The following is an 18163-nucleotide window of genomic DNA, read 5'->3' on the forward strand; positions in this document are numbered from 1 at the left end:
CAGAATATTATCCAAACCATTAACAGTGTTTGTGCATAACTTCCCAACAATTGTCATCTTATTCACAAGTTTGCCTCCACACTTTGCCTCTTGTTGAATAATAATAATAATAAATTTTATTTATATCCCGCCCTCCCCAGCCGAAGCCGGGCTCATAAGAATAAGAATAGGAGAAAGAAATAAAAAGGGCTTTCAATATTCTGTCTGTCAGTTTATATATAAAAAGATTATTCAAAGGATGATTATCCAGGATGATATCCAACTGTTAGATGATAATTTCCCAACCTTCAGACCCAGACATCTCAAGTTCATTCATTTTCACACCCCAGCCTCCCTGCTCATTAAAAGGCACATCTCATATAATATGGCTGTAGAAATCACTACTAAGGGATTATACAACAGCAATACAGAATGAAAAAAACAAAGCACTTATACCTCACCTTTCTCATCCTAGCTACCCATCTCCTTTGCAAAGTAAAACTTGTATTCTGTTTGCAAATCTGGGCTGAAGATGTGACCTCTAAGAGAGTTTATTTGACGTAAGGGCATGGGAAGAGAAAGATGAAGCAGCAGTGGGCATGAAGAAAGGAAAGAAATCCTGTAGAGCATTCAGGAGAAGTAAAAACAAAAACAGGAGGAACCTCTAGAGAATACACTTGAGTACACCACTGCAGCAAGGCTATAGGAAGGAAGAGTTTAATTGGTATGCCCATGGGCTTTAACACAACTGGAGATTATACACAAACATTACATGAAGGAGAGTGTGGCAGGAAGAGTCCAAATTACCAGCAGTTCTTGTTTGACAATGGCAGCACCAGAAGACATACTGGAGGAAAGTATAAAAGGCCGCAAAGGGGGCGGGCGGGGACATTTCAATCTTTCCACTGGCTCCCCACAGTAGTGATCCTGCCAGCACAAGCCTCCTTAACCAGGAGAGCTGGACATAGGGAGGTCTCTGCCTAATCCAACACTACCCCAGTCTGGAGAAGGTGCGTGTGCAAATAGCAAAAAATAAGCTTCCATGAAAATTCAGAGGACGACTCTGTGAGGCCTGTGAGGGTCTCAGAGTATGAATGGAAATGAGTGAGTAAAGCCAGATGGCATGTGACTCTGAAGATAAAGATAAAGAGATTCTGAACATAGAAATAGATTCTGAAGAAGAAAAAGGGACTGTTGAACCAGCTAATGTAACGTAATGAACAGGATGGTAAAGCAGGATGTACCAGACGTTTGGATGTGTCAGAGGGCATGCCGAGACAAGTAACTGTCCTCAAAGGACATGCTGAGGCAAATACAGTGGTGCCTCGCAAGACGAAAATAATCCGTTCCGCGAGTCTCTTCCTCTAGCGGTTTTCTCGTCTTGCGAAGCAACCCTATTAGCAGATTAGCGCTATTAGCGGTTTAGCGGCTTTTAAAGGCTTAGCGGCTAAAAGGCTATTAGCGGCTTAGCGGCTATTAGCGGCTTAGTGGCTAAAAGGCTATTAGCGGCTTAGCGGCTATTAAAGGCTTAGTGGCTTAGCGGCTAAAAGGCTATTAGCGGCTTAGCGGCTTAGGAAAAGGGGGGGAAAGCGAAAAAAATCACAAGTCCATAGGGAAAATCGTCTTGCGAAGCGCATCGAAAAACGGAAAACCCTTTCGTCTAGCGGGTTTTTCGTCTTGCGAGGCATTCGTCTTGCGGGGCACCACTGTACCTATTCATGAAGATAATAGGGGGAATCAGCATGACAGAAGCTATCACCTAGTCCAATCCCCTGCAATACAAGAAGGTGTAGTTGTCCCATACAGGGATCGAACCTGAAACTATATAAAAGCTGGAAAGTCCCCAGCACAAGGCATTGCTATCCTGCTGCTGAGGTGGCCGCCCAAAGACTCTTAAAAGAAACTGATAAATTTTTTTAGTGGGTCCACCCATCTGGTAAGTATGAATGAGAGGAGTGAATGAGTTCTTATTAGTTATTAAATATTAATCAATAAAAATATTTCTAGGAAGATTTGGATCATTTTGTTTTTCTTGAAAACGCTCTGATCTAAAAGAATCTCCTGTCACTATTTGTATGACAACTCCAACTTGGTAAGAATAAATAGCATTTGTATAGAGTTCTCTGTTACACATGTGTCTACAGTCAGCCAATCATATAGTTACATCAAGGCATCCTGTCGCAATCACAACCCTCTGTGGCAAATCTTAAGTAATTAACATTAACTAATTATTAAGTAGTTGTCTTCATTCATTAACCTTTGATTAAATGTAACCAGTCTCAATGGCTGATTCCATTGTTCCAAACTGATTTATGATTAAGTGACATTACTGATTCAGTGCGTGTTGTAATTCAAGTTTTTATAGTGATTATGAACACTCTTCTACTGAAGATGGGTTAGCTACAACTCACATCCTTATGCTATGCTACAAAAATGGATTCAAATGTCACAAGAAAATTTGAGCTTTCTCCTTCATGTGTATGTACATAACCACACACAAAGAGAGAATGAAAAAGGTAGCTAACGAAACAATACCAGCTCCCTTTTCACACTTCCTGAGCAAGGGTTGGGCTCTCCAGTCTCAAGACTGCAGAGGAGGAACAAGTTATGCCTGGAAGAGTCCCAGCCCAGAGAAAAACAAGTCACAAATTCCCATTACTCACTCCTGCTCAGGACTACTCCAACACATGGGCACATTTGTACATTGGCAGGCTGCACAAGCAAAATACTAACAGCAGTGAAATTGAAGCCAAAGAATCCACACCCCTATGCAAATGAAAGAGAGAAGGTTTTTCATACCACCACAGGTTCTTCCTTTACTGTGGCTGGAAGACCTTCTGCTGTCTTGGATGGAGCATGCACAGGTGACAAAGGAGCAGTCTGGCTGGGAGGGTCTTCAGAGGTCTGACTGTCTTCCAACTTGACCTGCATAGATTTGTTAGAGGATGATGATCACGGAATTACAGAGTTGGAAGGGACCCCCAGGGTCATCAAGTCCCACCCCCTGCAATGCAGAAATGATGTGGATGATAAGGACTGCTTTCTCAGTGGAGAGCTGAACTTAACCCAACCAGGGTTGAGAGACGATACTTGAACAAAAATGGCCTTTTATCCCATATTACCGCTAAGGTGTTAAGTTTTTTTTTATTATTTAGAATACTTACATCCAGCTTTATATCTGATGCAAATTTCTCCCAGTCACAACAGCCAATACCAATTTTAATGGGATTTTGTTGTGATATTTTTGAACTACTCTTGGGAGCCTCTCAGGTTGCTACATTTAGTTCAAGATACGTCCCTGGCCTTCCCTTATCTTGAGCTCAGGTTGGGCATAACCAGCTTTGCGGATGAGACTGTGGGAACATGATTATGCAGGCGCAGCAACTCAGCAGACCAGACAGCTATGTACGTGATATGCTCGCTTCAGGGTTATGGTGCCCAGCTATCAATAGGTGAAAACGTATAGGGCTGGGGGGGGGGTTAGTTTTGTCCATTTAGAAGAGTTTCTGGAAGCAGTGGTCAGCAGTTGAAGTTACACTGAGATGAAACACTCACAGATGACTGACCAACAAATGCTGTCTGCAAACTGCTGCATCACGACTACTGATAGACTGTGTCTGCCTACGTCATTGCTAAAGAGAAAGGACTGAAACCTAAGTATGCCGTTACAGCTATTGCTATTATGATTGTAAATAGTGCTACCATGATGCATTTATGACCAGTCAAGGAATAAATCACTTGAGTAAATTGTACACGGCCTGTGAATGTTTATCTCAAAGTGTAGCTTCAATTGCTGACCACTGCTTCCAGAAACTCTGCTAAATGGAGGAAAGCTTCTAATGAGGTGCCTACACACGAGTATTCTCATGCAGCGAAAGTGTGATGCACTGTGACCTTTAATAGAGACATGGCGGTCACTAGGGATGCCATCTTCCACCCATATCCCATATCATCTGTTCTTGGTAATGTGTAGGGAGCTGTTTACCTCAATTTCTTCTTTTTCCTTTGATGGCACTTCCTGTTTGCTCTGTGGGCATGTTGAGGAAACAGAGGGCAAATGAAAACTGAAATCCTTTGCAGACATGATGGTTTTGCTGGACTTCTGATCCACCTAAAGAAATGCCAAGCAGGAAGGGGGAAATGTGCAAATAAGGGACACTTATATTACTGCTGCCAGTGCTGTGTTTGCTTTAGGATCCAACACGGCTCTGGAAAGACTCACTGAAAACCTGTTTTCAATCCCAAGGAATCTTGGGAATTATAGAACTATGAGAAGGATTGCAAGGTTATTTCATTTTAAAAGGGTCTGCCACTGGAGAGCCACTGCCAGTCAGAATAAGAAACAGTATTAGGACAGATCAGGGTCCAGAGAACTGGAGCCAGCTGGTGGGTCAGATGCTATGTTTCCCCTACCCCCGGTGGGTCATTTTGAAAGGTGGGCAGGCTGGCTCATCCATCAATCGCCTGATAACACTACAACATCAAGCGATCCATTTTCCCTTTGTAGCACCGGGGGAGAGGGGGATTTTGGCCCAGTTAAGTGAGGACTGAAGTTACAAGCAATAAACACTGACTTCAAGAAACACTTTCTGCTGGGGTCTGTTGTGCTAGAGAACCCCCAAAGCAGAGGCAGGGAGGGGTGAAAGAGAGAGACAGGAGGTAGATCTAGGTGGAATCATGGGAGAAAGGGAAGGAGGAAGAAAAATAACTCTCATTGATTGTGGGGAGGGGAGATGAGAGAGAAATGAGCTCCCAAAGTGCTGCAACACTACTCAGAGGTTTCCTTTCAATCAAGCAGTATGCAGATTTTGTTAAATAAGCCACATCAGAACACATTTCCAGGATTTGTATCTACATTTCCATTCAGTTAATACATAAACCTTTATTCCCTCAGCAACCAGGTAAAGCCATGTTACTCTTCAAAATGTTACAAGTTCTTACTGCTCTGAGAAACCACAGGGAAAACATCCCTTCACAGATCGAGAACTCACCACCTTCCTCAGGAACTACCTGTTGCAAGGTGGCCCAGACTTCTACTACAATTACCTTGGGCGTGTCAGTTTCTTTCATCAAATTTGTTGAATTCTTCTGCCCTTGTTTAGATTCTGGTGTTGCTGATGGTCCTCCAGTTTTTTGAGAATTATTTCCCTTTTTATTTGGCTGTAGCACAGGAATAGAAAGATGAGTCTAGTGCTGCGAACTCTAGCTTGCTTGTTCTTGACAGAGCTCCAGCACCTTTACCAACAAAAATGTAGCAGGTGAAGCCTCCCCCCTGCCCCTGCCTTTGGTGTTGTCATGAAGTGATGGGAAAAGCTTCTCTAGCTATTCCCCCCATGTTAGACAGCTATTCAAGGCACAAGAGCTCTGTTGAAAAATAATGTTGACAATAGAAATGGATGTTAAATATGGATGGAATGTATATTGGAAACTGAATAAAAATTAATTATATATATAAAAAAGAAAAATAATGTTGACAAACCCTGAACAGTGGGATGTCAAAAAGAGGCAAAATGGCAATTTTTGCTTGTTTATCTCAGAGGCAGTCTGAATTAGTTAGCGACTTCTTCAACCATACAGACCAGCCACATAATCATGAGAAATCTTCTTCCCAAACTTTGCCCCACATCACACCATCCCTTGATCTCTGCCCCACGAGTAAGAGACACCCTCCCTGTAGGAACCAGCCACAGCATAGGTTCATCGCTTACCGTCATATTGATTAAGCACGAGGAACGGGATGAGTTTTTAGAACGACCTTTTCCTGCAGATAGAGAAACAAACTCAGCATGCAATGCCTCTGCCACAACCTGAGAGTTTGGATGTGTGGGATAACTTTGCTTTGTTAATTCTTTCCAGGGCAGATGGATTAGTACTGGAGTTTCAGTTTCAGATGGTAAAGGTAAAGGGACCCTTGACCATTAGGTCCAGTCGTGACCGACTCTGGGGTTGCGGCGCTCATCTCGCTTTACTGGCCAAGGGAGCCGACGTACGGCTTCTGGGTCATGTGGCCAGCATGACTAAGCCACTTCTGGCGAACCAGAGCAGCGCATGGAAACACCGTTTACCTTCCCGCTGGAGCAGTACCTATTTATCTACTTGCACTTGACGTGCTTTCGAACTGCTAGGTTCGAGCTTCTGATCAGCAAGTCCTAGGCTCTGTGGTTTAACCCACAGCGCCACCCGCGTCCATGCTATTCCAAAGATCAGGTAAAAGAGAGGAGAGACTCTCTCAGTGGATAGAGCAAATGATTTGCACTCATGAGGGTGCCACTTTCAAATCCTAGCATCTTCAGGTAGCGCTAGAAAAAGTTTCTACTGGAAGCTTTGGAGAGCCATTGCCAGCTACAGTGTGACTGGGTAGAATGCAGTTTCCTACAACATATTCCTGAAAACTCCTGCTGTTATTTATTGTACAGTGGTACCTCAGGTTACATACGCTTCAGGTTACAGACTCCGCTAACCAGAAATAGTACCTCGGGTTAAGAACTTTGCTTCAGGATGAAAACAGAAATTGTGTTCCAGCAGCATGGCAGTAGTTTCAGGTTCAGAACGGACCTCCGGAACGAATTAAGTACTTAACCCGAGGTACCACTGTATTTATCTACAGAGCAGGAAATCTATGACAAGCTTTTAATTTGAGCCAGTCTTCACTCGGGGCTCACCAACCTTAGCTTTACTCTACAATTCTAAGGACAGCTCCAGGCTTTCCAGGTTTGTGTCCAAACATTATTTTTTGCCACACTGCTTTCCCCATGAAAACCTGCGCTTTACCGCTGAATTGAAGCAAATGGCAATTTGCTCAATTCAGTGGTAAAGATCAGGTTCTCCTGAGGAAAGTGTGACAAAAAAGCCCTCAGACAAGGACTGGGAAAGTGCAGACCTGTGCCTAGAAAGCACAGGGCAAAAGCCAAGTGTGGACAAGCTCTAGATCTCCACTATAGGATATTTGAAGCAATATTAATGAAGACTACTTTTCAGTACATGCTAAATGCCCGTGTCTTTTCTCTAAGCACAAAGCTGTCCCTGCCACACATCTGGAACAGGCACTCCTAGCAGAATTGAGCCCCAGAACCTCTCCTTTTTTATTTAGCTGCTTCGGGCTTCAACTGCAGATCCTAGATCTTGGAAGCTCAATGAGCCAAACAAGTCAGCCTAGCTGGGCCATTCTCTCAACCAGGTAGGCTGGTTCTAGTGAAAAGCAAGCTTTTGATATTGGGAGAAGTGAACTAGTACAACTGAAACACAGAAATACAACCCCAAAGCAGATAACGTGGACATTTTGCCATATTATTATTATTTTGTTCATGTTTGTATCACTCAATAAAAATCTAAAAATAATTTAAAAGTGGCATTCAGTAACATTTCCTAAAAGATAAAAACAAATCATCACAAATAAAACTGTGCTCCTTCCACCACAAACATAGCATGGATGAGTAAGATTTTACGGGGGCACTGTCCACCACATAACTGTGAAATGGGTAGAGGATCAGAGAAGGAGATGGTCCAATATTCAATCCCACATATATATTTTCAGCCTTGCCTCTGTTTTTGGTTGTTGCTCCCAAATATTTAGCACTACCTTTAGCTCCTCTATGATGGCCTCGGCTGGAATGTGCCCCACTGAAATATCCTTGAGAGTGATTCCAACCACGGCCTCGGTAAGCAACGTTGTAGTTGTGAGGTTTGCCACGATGTACCCTGAAGAAACACAAACACAGTATTCTGCATAAGTTGCCTTTACTATCATCAGTCATGAGCTGTAAACCAGAGTTGGTCAAGTCACCTTAGTAGTTTCAGCTCAGCATAGCCCAGGAATGGGGATCTGTAGCCACCCATATGTGGTACAACTTCAGCTCCCATCACTCCTAGCCAGCATGACCAATGGATGTTTTGTAGTTTTTACTTGCTAGATGGACCAACAGCCTACTGAGCTGCTTTTTTAGAAATGTTAATTTTAACGTCATTAGTTTTTACGTTGCTTCATAACTTAATTTTAATTCATAAGCTACTATGAAAATACATTTTGTTAAAAGAGTGGGACAAACATATTCATGTTCTTAGAAAGTTTAAAGTTTAGCATCTTTTTATTAGTTTTTAGTTTGTTTATTAACTTAACTTTGTCATTAATTTATATTATACTTTGAAAAAGTGGGGACAAATTTGTGTACATGCATATATAATATGAATAAAAATAAAATGCAGAAGTCACTTACCAAGCAGGTGGTGTATCTGGGCAGTAGTTGTTGTCCTGTTGCCAATCCCAAGAGTCCCTCCAATAGTTTTTATTTTGCGAATTCTGGGCAGGGGAAAACATTTCACACTGTTACTAACCCACAACTAGACTAACTGGTCAAAACAAAACAGGAAAAGGGAAAGAACAGTTTTGCAAATGCAAAAACGGCAACTTACTAACAGTGGCTAGCTCACCTCCAAATCTCAGGTACCAGAAGCAATGCAGCAACCCCAGTTTCCCTCCTTTGTAACTTTTATAACTTACTTGATGATTCTTGTTTAGATTATTAATTGGTCAATGCTGCCAGCTCTGCTTCTTTCCTTCCTCCTTTGTCCCCATGCCATGTCAGATGTTATTGTGAACCATTTCTATCCAAAGGATATTGGAAGTTATAGTCCAACACTGCCTGGAGGGCCACAGGCCCCCTTTCCCCATCATAAAGAATGGTGTTCAAGGTAGAGTATTGTGAGTGCTGACTCCTAAGATTCTGCTAGCTGATGCTTACCAGAAGCATTGGAACAGGGAGTTAGAATATGCTGTACAGTCTAAACAGTGGAATTTGCTTTAGTATCCATATTTTTCTTTAGATTTAAAACTCAGACCGATTCAGCAAAAACTGATACTTTGGGTATACTGAACTCCACAACATCTTTATAGGAAGGCACTGTTAATTAAAACTTTAAAACTACAATTTGACTGGTATTATATACAGTGGTGCCTCAGGTTACAGACGCTTCAGGTTACAGACTCTGCTAACCCAGAAATAGTACCTCAGGTTAAAAACTTTGCTTCAGGTGGTGGCGCGGCAGGCCCCATTAGCTAAAGTGATACCTCAGGTTAAGAACAGTTTCAGGTTAAGAACGGACCTCCAGAGCAAATTAAGTTTTAACCCGAGGTACCACTGTACATTTATTGTGTGTCCCACTAATTTTATGAAACAACTCATTTTTAGAACTGGGAAATATTATTGAGCAAAAAACAACGGTAGAAAAGTTTTTGTTAAAGCTCTTTTTCTGCAGAAAATGATCAAGCTCCCTGCATGTTATCTTCATTCCTTAGGGACAAAAGCCATTCTAGATTGCTCCAGCTTTCAGTAATAGATATTCTGTTTCTTTTACAGCATAAATATATGTTAAAATTACTTGAGTCAACCAAAGATCAAGACAGTGTTAGGGAGGGTAAAGAAGACTTAACCAAAACAGCAACAACAACAACAACAACTTACGGCTGCATAAAACCCAGGTCCATACTGTTGCCTACCCCAGAACATGGGGTAACCCCTCTCCATATTTCAAGCCCTGTGGAAGGAGGTAAAAAAAAGACATTTCAGGATACTTTCAGCTTTTCAGCCATTACTGTGCAAATTAACCAGGCAATTCAGAGTACAGGCCAAGCCTCTTCCTTCCTCAGTTGAACAGCTGCCTGTCATCTTAGGTCACATTCAGCCAGTTGACCTAGGCTCTGCCCTAGGGAATCAGACAGAGATAAAAGCATCAATTCCAGGTTCTAGGGCAAGGCTGGGAAACATTTGGCCCTCCAGCTGTTGCTAAACTACAACTTTAATCAATCTCAACAAACACAGGTAATGACCAGAACTATGGGACTCGTAGTTCAACAACATCTGAAGGAGTAAAGCGTCCACACACCTGATCTAGGGCATGCCCAGAAAGTGGAAGGAGTACAATGGTACCTCGGGTTAAGTACTTAATTCGTTCTGGAGGTCTGTTCTTAACCTGAAACTGTTCTTAACCTGAAGCACCACTTTAGCTAATGGGGCCTCCTGCTTCCGCCGCGCTGCTGGAGCACGATTTCTGTTCTCATCCTGAAGCAAAGTTCTTAACCCAAGGTAGTATTTCTGGGTTAGCGGAGTCTGTAACCTGAAGTGTATGTAACCCGAGGTACCACTGTATCTGCTTTAAAACAGAAAGTTACAGTGGTACCTCAGGTTACAAACTCTTCGGGTTACAAACACTTTAGGTTACAAACTCCGCTAACCCGGAAGTACCTCGAGTTGAGAACTTTGCCCCAGGATGAGAACGGAAATCGCGCGCCAGCAGTGGGAGGCCCCATTAGCAAAAGCGCGCCTCAGGTTAAGAACGGTTTCGGGTTAAGAACAGACCTACGGAATGAATTAAGTTCATAACCCGAGGTACCACTGTACTCTGCTTATGCACAAAGGTACTCAAGCGAAGGCAGCAGAATTGTTTTTAAAACAAAGCATGGTATTTCTAGTTTATAACTGAACTCAAGAGTTGCCCATAGCTTCTCACTTTGTTGCTATCTAGATCAGAAGTGGGCAGACTTTAGGTGTGAGAAAGGTTGCATCCACATCTTACATTTAAAGCACTCTTATACAACATTAACAACCATGGCTTCCTCCAAAGAATCCTGGGAACTGTAGTTTGCTGCCAGGGGAATTGTAGCTCTACTAGGAGTAAACAACAGTTGCCAGGATTCTTCAGGGGAAGCCATGATTCTGAAAGTGGTATAAATGTGCTTTAACTATATATGGTGGAAATCAGTCTTGTGCTATGATGAATGTTTGTTCCATCTGCACAGGCATTTCAGCTTGTGAGGTGATGATGCCCTCAACCCCCCCCCCCAGCACACTGTTTTGGGGTTCTCCCAACTCTCCCATGTGGGGGGAAGGGGGGAACTGCATTGTGCAAGCGGAAGTCATTGCACAAGACTTCCACTGAAAGGGCTCAGTAGCTGAATCCTGCCCAGAGCAAAGCAACAAGATGCCATTTAGAGTAATCATGAAATGATAAATGGTGCCTGCAAAGTCCTTGCATGGTGCTCCTCAAGATCCACACATATTTAATTTTTTGCGGTCACGAAAAGAGTTCAGCTGCTATCATTGTCAAACTTGACCTGTGGGAGCATGTGGAGCTAACAGTCTGCCACACTGGCTAAACCCAGTTCTTCTCCTCTGTCTTCTATCCATCATCCTACTGCCAAACTTTGTCATGCTGTCTGCTCTAGATCCGGAATGGTTTGAGCTACAAAATGATCCAAGGGTAGGAGCAACTCCTCTATGAGGAAAGATTTCAGTATAAAAATGTGAATAGCGAGGACATGACAGAAGTTTATAGGATTTTGCATGGTGTGGAGAAAGTGGATAGAGAGGGGTTTTTTTCTCCCTTACTCATTATACTAGAAGGCAGGGTCCTCCAAGAAAGCTGAATGTTGAATTATTTAGGACAGACAAAAGAAAGTACATCTTCACACTGTAGCCAAATAGTCACATAGGTAGCCCCTTTGCCCAATTTAGAATGTGCCTTTCTGTATTGTACCGTATTTTTTGCACCATAACACTCACTTTTTTCCTCCTAAAAAGTAAGGGGAAATGTCTGTGAGTGTTATGGAGGGAATGCCTACGGGTGGCATGCCTACGGATTTTCCTCCTCTAAAAACTACGTGCGTGTTATGGTCGGGTGCGTGTTATAGAGCGAAAAATATGGTATGCTTCTCTCTGTATTTCTGTATTCTTGTTATTCTTTTCAGTTTACCAAAGCTGTGCCATTATTTGCAAGTGAGGAGAGCATGTAGCACTTGCAGGACCCCCGGCCCAGTTAACAGAGTTTAGGTATGCATACTGGTGTAAAGGAAAGGCTGGTACAGAGTCAATTACACTGACCAGAGCCAGCTGGAAGATCATAGAACTGCAGAGTTGGAAGCAGGGTGGATTTGATTTAAATCATGATTTAAATCACTAGTCAGTGAAGACTTGATTTAAATCATTTTTTTTACAGAAAGACTAATTCTTGCTGCTATAATCTTAATACAGTATTTACAAGCAGATGAAGGTTTCATTTTTGGAATAATAAATTTTCAGTGTCGTTTTTACATTTATATCAAAAATTACCGATTTGGTTATACTATTAGAAATACATAGACCGATAATTATGAAATTATTGTGAGGTTTAATAAGTTAACTGCTTATATTTGGACAAATTTTCTGCTGTACTTTACAAGAAGGAGAAAAATAATCATTTCCTTAATAACAATTTTAACAATTTACTTAACTAAAACAATAACATTATAGCATATGTATCCATGTTTGTAAACTGATGTGGTTAAACAATTCAAAACAAAAACTTAGGCTGCCTTTAGCACACATGAAAAACAAATCCTTATATCCTGATGAATAGCCTTTGGACTATAATGTAACTTAAATAGAAAACTCTTTGGAAAGATTTTTCCTCCAAAAGCATTTTATTTTTTAAAAATCTGATTTAAATTTTTAAAATCTGATTTTTTAAAAAAAAATCATTGATTTTTATCCACCCTGGTTGGAAGAGGCCCTGAGGATCATATAGTCCAATCCCCGATTGAGGAAGAGACCTTGATAAGATACAGGGAGTTTTAGGTAGAAAACAACTCCAAATATGGGGTGCCTAATTGGAAGGCCAGGTAAAGAACCATGAGCTGTTCACATGTTGCTGTAACCAATAATATTGCAGAGATGATACAGGCATGAGGGCTTCATGTATTCAGAATGCCATATAGATGCCTTGAATTCTTGTATTGCGGCCCCAGCTTTTGGAATTCTCCACTGGGGCACCTTTCTTTCTTGCTGCAGTAAGCAATAAAGCTGCTCTTTCCACAACACCTTTTGTCTTGAACTGGGAAGAAAGACGAGGCGTATTTTCAGACCTTCCTTTCGAAGGGTAACAACGCAGCACATAGTTAAATTAAGGTATTTGCTTCTACATGAGGCCACCAACTTGGATGGTTTTAAAGATTAGACAAATTCACGGTGCGTAAGGCTACCAACCACAATGGCTGCATACTACATATTTGGGTATCGGCGGGAGTAAGCAATCTGAACACCAGTTGCTGCAAATCACAGTGAATAAAGGGCGAGATGGAGAACATAAGAAATGTAAGAACTCTGGGCAATCCTCAGCAAAAAAAAGCACAACTCTGTGCCATCTCCCCCCATTTTTAAAAATTTGAGTCCCCAAAAATACATGGAGGTGTCTTATACACAGAAAAAGACGGTACTCTGTTATTTTCTCCTACCGATAGGGAACCCACTTAAGGACTCTATACGGGCTCCGGAATATCCCATAAGAGAAAGGGAGCAGTTTTTCTTATAACACCACATACAAAATCAGAGGGCCTGAGGCATGGGCATAGCCAGGGGGTGCAGCTGCGCCCCCTAAATCAAGTAAATAAATAAAAATACTTAAACTAACCAATTTTGTCAAAGATAACTCGGTTCTGCCCACCCCCAAAATAACTCCTGGCTATGGCCCAAAACAGCTACAACTCCCTTGAAACCACTAAAGTTAAAATTCTGTAGTACAGTAGTATAACTTAAACGGTTAGCCCTGAAGGAGAGGGGAACAATACCTCTGAAACGACCAGCCCTAGACTAAAAACTTGTGCAGCTACATGGGCATAGCCCCAGATCAAGTAAAATAAAAATATTTAACTGACCAATCACATCGGTTCTGCCCCCCAACAAAAGTCCTGGCTGTGCCCATGTGCAGCTACCTTACAAAATACGGCAATCACAATATTTAGGAAACTAGTTTTGCCATTCTGCGCGGGTATTTTTAAAAAGGGAAACCCTTCTCCTTCCCAAGAAGGCCTCTTCTTTAAGGAAAGCATCTTCCTCAACGCAGCACAAACCCAACTGGTCGCTCTCCGCCCCGCCCTTCATACAATCGCTGTTTCAAAGAACAGGGATGCATTTCCATAGTATCAGCTTTTGTTTTAAGGGGGGGGGGTTTACATGAATGAACTTCATTTCCCAGAGGTCTATTATAGCCTCTACCTTGCAAAAGTCTTTACCTTTTAGCTCCAACGCTGTTTCTCTTTTGCTGAAAGAAGCGTGGTTGGAAGGAGAGCTACGCGCTGCGCGTCCCGCACCAGATCAAACCTGGCTGAAGCCTCTCGGTCTTGCGAAAAGACGAGTGCAGCCCATTGAAAGAGAAAGAGAGGAGAAAACTCGCTCGATTTGTTGCTTATTGCCTCCCTAACTTCTTCTCAGCGCCTCGGCTGCCGAAAAGAGGAAGAGGCGCCCAAAGGCGCTCCAAATAAACGCCGCTTCTTCTCTTGCCTGTGTACGATTGTCACCCACAGTAACCCTGGCGCGGGCTCTGCTCTCCCCTGCAGGCAGATGGGAGAAGTGAGCCGGCGAAAGCGCGCGCGCTGAAACCGAAAGTCAGAGAAGGAGAAGGCCCGCTGCTGAGAATCCCGCTCAGCTGCGAAAGGCTGTCGGGAAAGCGATTAAGTCTCCCTGAGGCTGCCAAAGGGGCATAAAATCTATATGGGGTGTGATTTCTTTAGAGATCGCTGCAGGCGTCTTCTGCATGGGAGCGGAAAAAGAGAATTGCACGAGGCGATTGAGAAGGCTTAGCTGGTCAAATAGCGCATTGCGCGGGTACTTTCTTCTCCATTCCATTAACTAGTTAAGGCTCTGTCATCTGCGCATTTCAGCTACTTAGGTAGGAAGATGGAAGGCTGAGGGAGATGACGGCTTGCAGGCTGTTCGCCGAGTTCCCGCCCCGACGTGGGTTGTGAATCTAAAACTTGCAACTGCACCGCTCCATTTCCTCGCCCAGTGCCCGGATTTAGGTACAGTATAAGCTAAACAAGCTATAGCTTAGGGCCCCATTCTGTTGGGGCCCCCGAAAAAATTAAAGAAAAAGACACCTGAATGTACATTTTCAAAATTTTAAGATAAAAAACAAAATAAAACCTACAGCTGGACATATAAAGAGCCCCATTACCTTCAGTAGCTTAGGTCCTGATCAAACTTAAATCCAGCCCTGTCCTCGCCCCTGTTGGTGGGAGCACTGAATAAGACGCTTGCCGTAAGAATCTTCTGCATACAGCACATTCAAAGTACTTAGCCTGTTGTTTTTAAATGAAGGCTAAGTGCATTAAATTACAGTGTAGTAATTTGTGCATTGAACTAGGATCTGAGAGACCATGGTTCCAATCTCAATTTTACATATTGCCCTCACCAGGTCAGAAATGGCAGTGACAAGACCTTGGTGTCGTCGTAGATGTCGAACCCATGTGTGCAGGCCATGAAAAAGGCAAAATCCTTTTTAGGGACTATTAGGAAAAGAACTGAAAAGAAAACTGCCAATGCAGTATCATAATGTCGTTAGTGCAAATCTACGGTGTCAGTGCAATTCTGGCCACCTCAGCTCAAAAAGAATAAAGGAAAAAAGGTTCAGAAAAGGGATGCAACCAAAATGATCAAGAAGGTGGAGCAATTTCCCTATGAAGAAAAGTTGCAGCGTTTGAGACTTTTCAGTACAGTGGTACCTCAGGTTAAGAACTTAATTTGTTCTGGAGGTCCGTTCTTAACCTGAAACCGTTCTTAACTTGAGGTACCACTTTAGCTAATGGGGCTTCCTGCTGCCACTGCATGATTTCTGTTCTCATCCTGAAGCAAAGTTCTTAACCCAAGGTACTATTTCTGGGTTAGCGGCGTCTGTAACCTGAAACGTCTGTAACCTGAAGCGTCTGTAACCCGAGGTAGCACTGTATATGGAAAAGGTGAACGAGAATTAATGGGATAGAAGTGTATAAATTTATGCATGGCATGGAGTAAAACAGGTAGAGAAATTCTCCCCAACTCAACACTAGGTCTCCTGGATATCCAGTGAAGCCGAAAGTTGGAAGATTAAAAGAAAGCACTGCTTCAACCAGCACATAGTTAAGCTGTGGAACTTGCTCCCGCAGGAAGCAATGATAGCCACCAACCTAGATGGCTTTAAAATAGGTTTATACAAATTCATGATGACTGTGCTCTGGTTCCAGTGTTTGGGGCAGCAATGCTTCTGAATGCCAGTTGCTGGAAACCGCAGGAGTGGAAAGTGCTCTTGTGCCCGTATCTTGCTTGTGAGTTTCCTGAAAGCATCTGGTCGGCAACTAGATACAGCCATTGGCCTGATCCAGCTGGCTCTTCTTAGTTTCTTATGTTCATAAATCACCACTAAGACTGGCGGGTCCTGGTTTCACTCAGTTGATAGAGCATGAGACTCTTAATCTCAAGGTTGTGGGTTCAAGCCCCACGTTGGGCAAAAGATTCCTGCATTGCAGGAGGTTCGACTACATGACCCTGGAGTTCTATGAAGAGAAGAGCTAGTCCTTTGAGGCTGCAGTCCTATGCCCACTCACCTCAACAGGTCTTCCTTCTGAGTAGATGTGCATAGGATTGTGTTGTAAGTAGCTATATCTCATGACATGAACGTAGATGGCCTAAGTAAGTTGAGAATTGATGCTTTTGAATTATGGTGCTGGAGGAGACTCTTGAGAGTCCCATGGACTGCTAGAAGATCAAACCTATCCATTCTGAAGGAAATCAGCCCTGAGTGCTCACTGGAAGGACAGATCCTGAAGCTGAGGCTCCAGTACTTTGGCCACCTCATGAGAAGAGAAGACTCCTCATGAGAAGAGAATGACCCTGATGTTGGGAAAGATGGAGGGCACAAGGAGAAGGGGACGACAGAGGATGAGATGGATGGACAGTGTTCTCGAAGCTACCAGCATGAGTTTGACCAAACTGTGGGAGGCAGTGGAAGACAGGAGTGCCTGGTGTGCTCTGGTCCATGGGGTCACAGTCGGACACGACTAAACAACAACAACAAGTTGAGAGGTACCACTCATGAAAAGGACTGAAGGTGCCCAGGTTTGGAGATCTTCAGGGGAGGCTTTTATTTCAGTCTCACTTTAGAATCGTAACAAAAAAAATTCCTTCCAGTAGCACCTTAAAGACCAACTAAGTTAGTTCTTGGTATGAGCTTTCGTGTGCATGCACACTTCTTCAGATACACAGTATTTAGTATTTAGAATCGTAGAGTTTGAAGGGACCACAAGGGTCATCTGGTCCAACTTCCTGCAATGGAGGAATCTTTTTGCCCAGTGTGGGGCTTGAACCTGTGACTCTGAGATTCAGAGCCTCATGCAATCCTGCAGTTTGGTGAGGGGTCTTCCCATCTGCCTTCTCCCTGCTTTCTTAATGGCCCATCACCTTTCCTTTGTTCTCTTAATCTCTTATGTATATCTGTGATTGCCACATTGATGACCTGTGACAATAGTAACTAATCAATGCCACCTGTTTTACAGTCATACAGGAAATCAAGATGAATAATAGTGAAGTCCCAAGTGAGATCACAGTGAAATCATATGGTCAAAATGCATATAATAGTGGTTATTTTATATATTTGCAGGTTTTTGTTAGAACTATATGTAATTAAGGGCCACTAGGTGGCATAGAAAGTCTGTGCAGCCATCAACAGATATTACAACAAATCCTTTGCTAAAACATCCTTGTTTGGCCTCTAAAGATTGGTAGCAGGTAAAGCTCAGGTGTAAAGTGGAGGTCCTGGTGATACTAATTCCTGGTATACATTTTATTAAAAGTTGCATATGCAGGGGCATTCCCACCAAAGATGGTGGTGTATGCCCTTAGCCTTACATCCTGTCCACATTCTGACCAAGGAAGTAAATGTGAGCTAACTTTATCAATCAAATACTTTTAGTGAAGTTGTGATGGGAAGTTATCTATCTGTGTACATTCTTTTCTTACCACCCTGGAATGTTCAGTTCACATTGAGTTCATGAAACAACATCCCTGACCTGTTCTTATCTTTCTGTACATTCTTTAAGTCTCGCTATATCAATCATTAGTAATTGTTTAAGAAGGAGGTTTTCATGCCTGTCTAACTCTGTGTTCCTTTTCCCAACCTTTTATCTATTGATGATTAATGTCTTATATGCAACCTTTGCAATGTATCTGTGTTAACCAATCAGCAACAAGCACATACGTGGCAATGCTGTAATATTCAATAAACGGGACTCCCCGAGACATGCTCGGGAGATGCCTCCCAGATGACACTTGCCATTCGTCTGTCGTTTATTTCAACCCAACAAAGTTGCTTTGATGATAGCTGATATGGACTTTATGGGCTTGTTGGA

The 18163-nt window shown here is 42.7% G+C and overlaps 1 protein-coding gene across 9 annotated transcripts in view; it reads right to left on the minus strand.

The window, feature by feature from the left end:
* The window catches only part of LOC114599260 (uncharacterized), a 30697-nt gene extending 15979 nt beyond the window's left edge, over positions 1-14718 (minus strand). Inside the window, exons 1-8 of one of the 9 annotated variants that reach the window (XM_077928940.1) lie at positions 14018-14717; positions 9455-9510; positions 8193-8277; positions 7520-7677; positions 5688-5740; positions 5026-5139; positions 3965-4090; positions 2779-2904 (exon numbers count right to left, since the gene is read on the minus strand). In XM_077928940.1, coding sequence (XP_077785066.1) covers positions 2779-2904; positions 3965-4090; positions 5026-5139; positions 5688-5740; positions 7520-7677; positions 8193-8277; positions 9455-9500 — 708 coding nt within the window. In that variant the 5' untranslated portion in view covers positions 9501-9510; positions 14018-14717. Of the gene's footprint in view, positions 1-2778; positions 2905-3964; positions 4091-5025; positions 5140-5687; positions 5741-7519; positions 7678-8192; positions 8278-9437; positions 9511-13717; positions 13788-14000 lie in introns of those variants that run through there. The other 8 variants (XM_077928939.1, XM_077928937.1, XM_077928942.1 and 5 more) reach the window with 8 other exon arrangements.
* Between the last annotated feature and the right edge of the window lie 3445 nt (positions 14719-18163).

The sequence above is a fragment of the Podarcis muralis genome, chromosome 5 (genome assembly GCF_964188315.1).
Source record: "Podarcis muralis chromosome 5, rPodMur119.hap1.1, whole genome shotgun sequence".
Taxonomy (NCBI): domain Eukaryota; kingdom Metazoa; phylum Chordata; class Lepidosauria; order Squamata; family Lacertidae; genus Podarcis; species Podarcis muralis.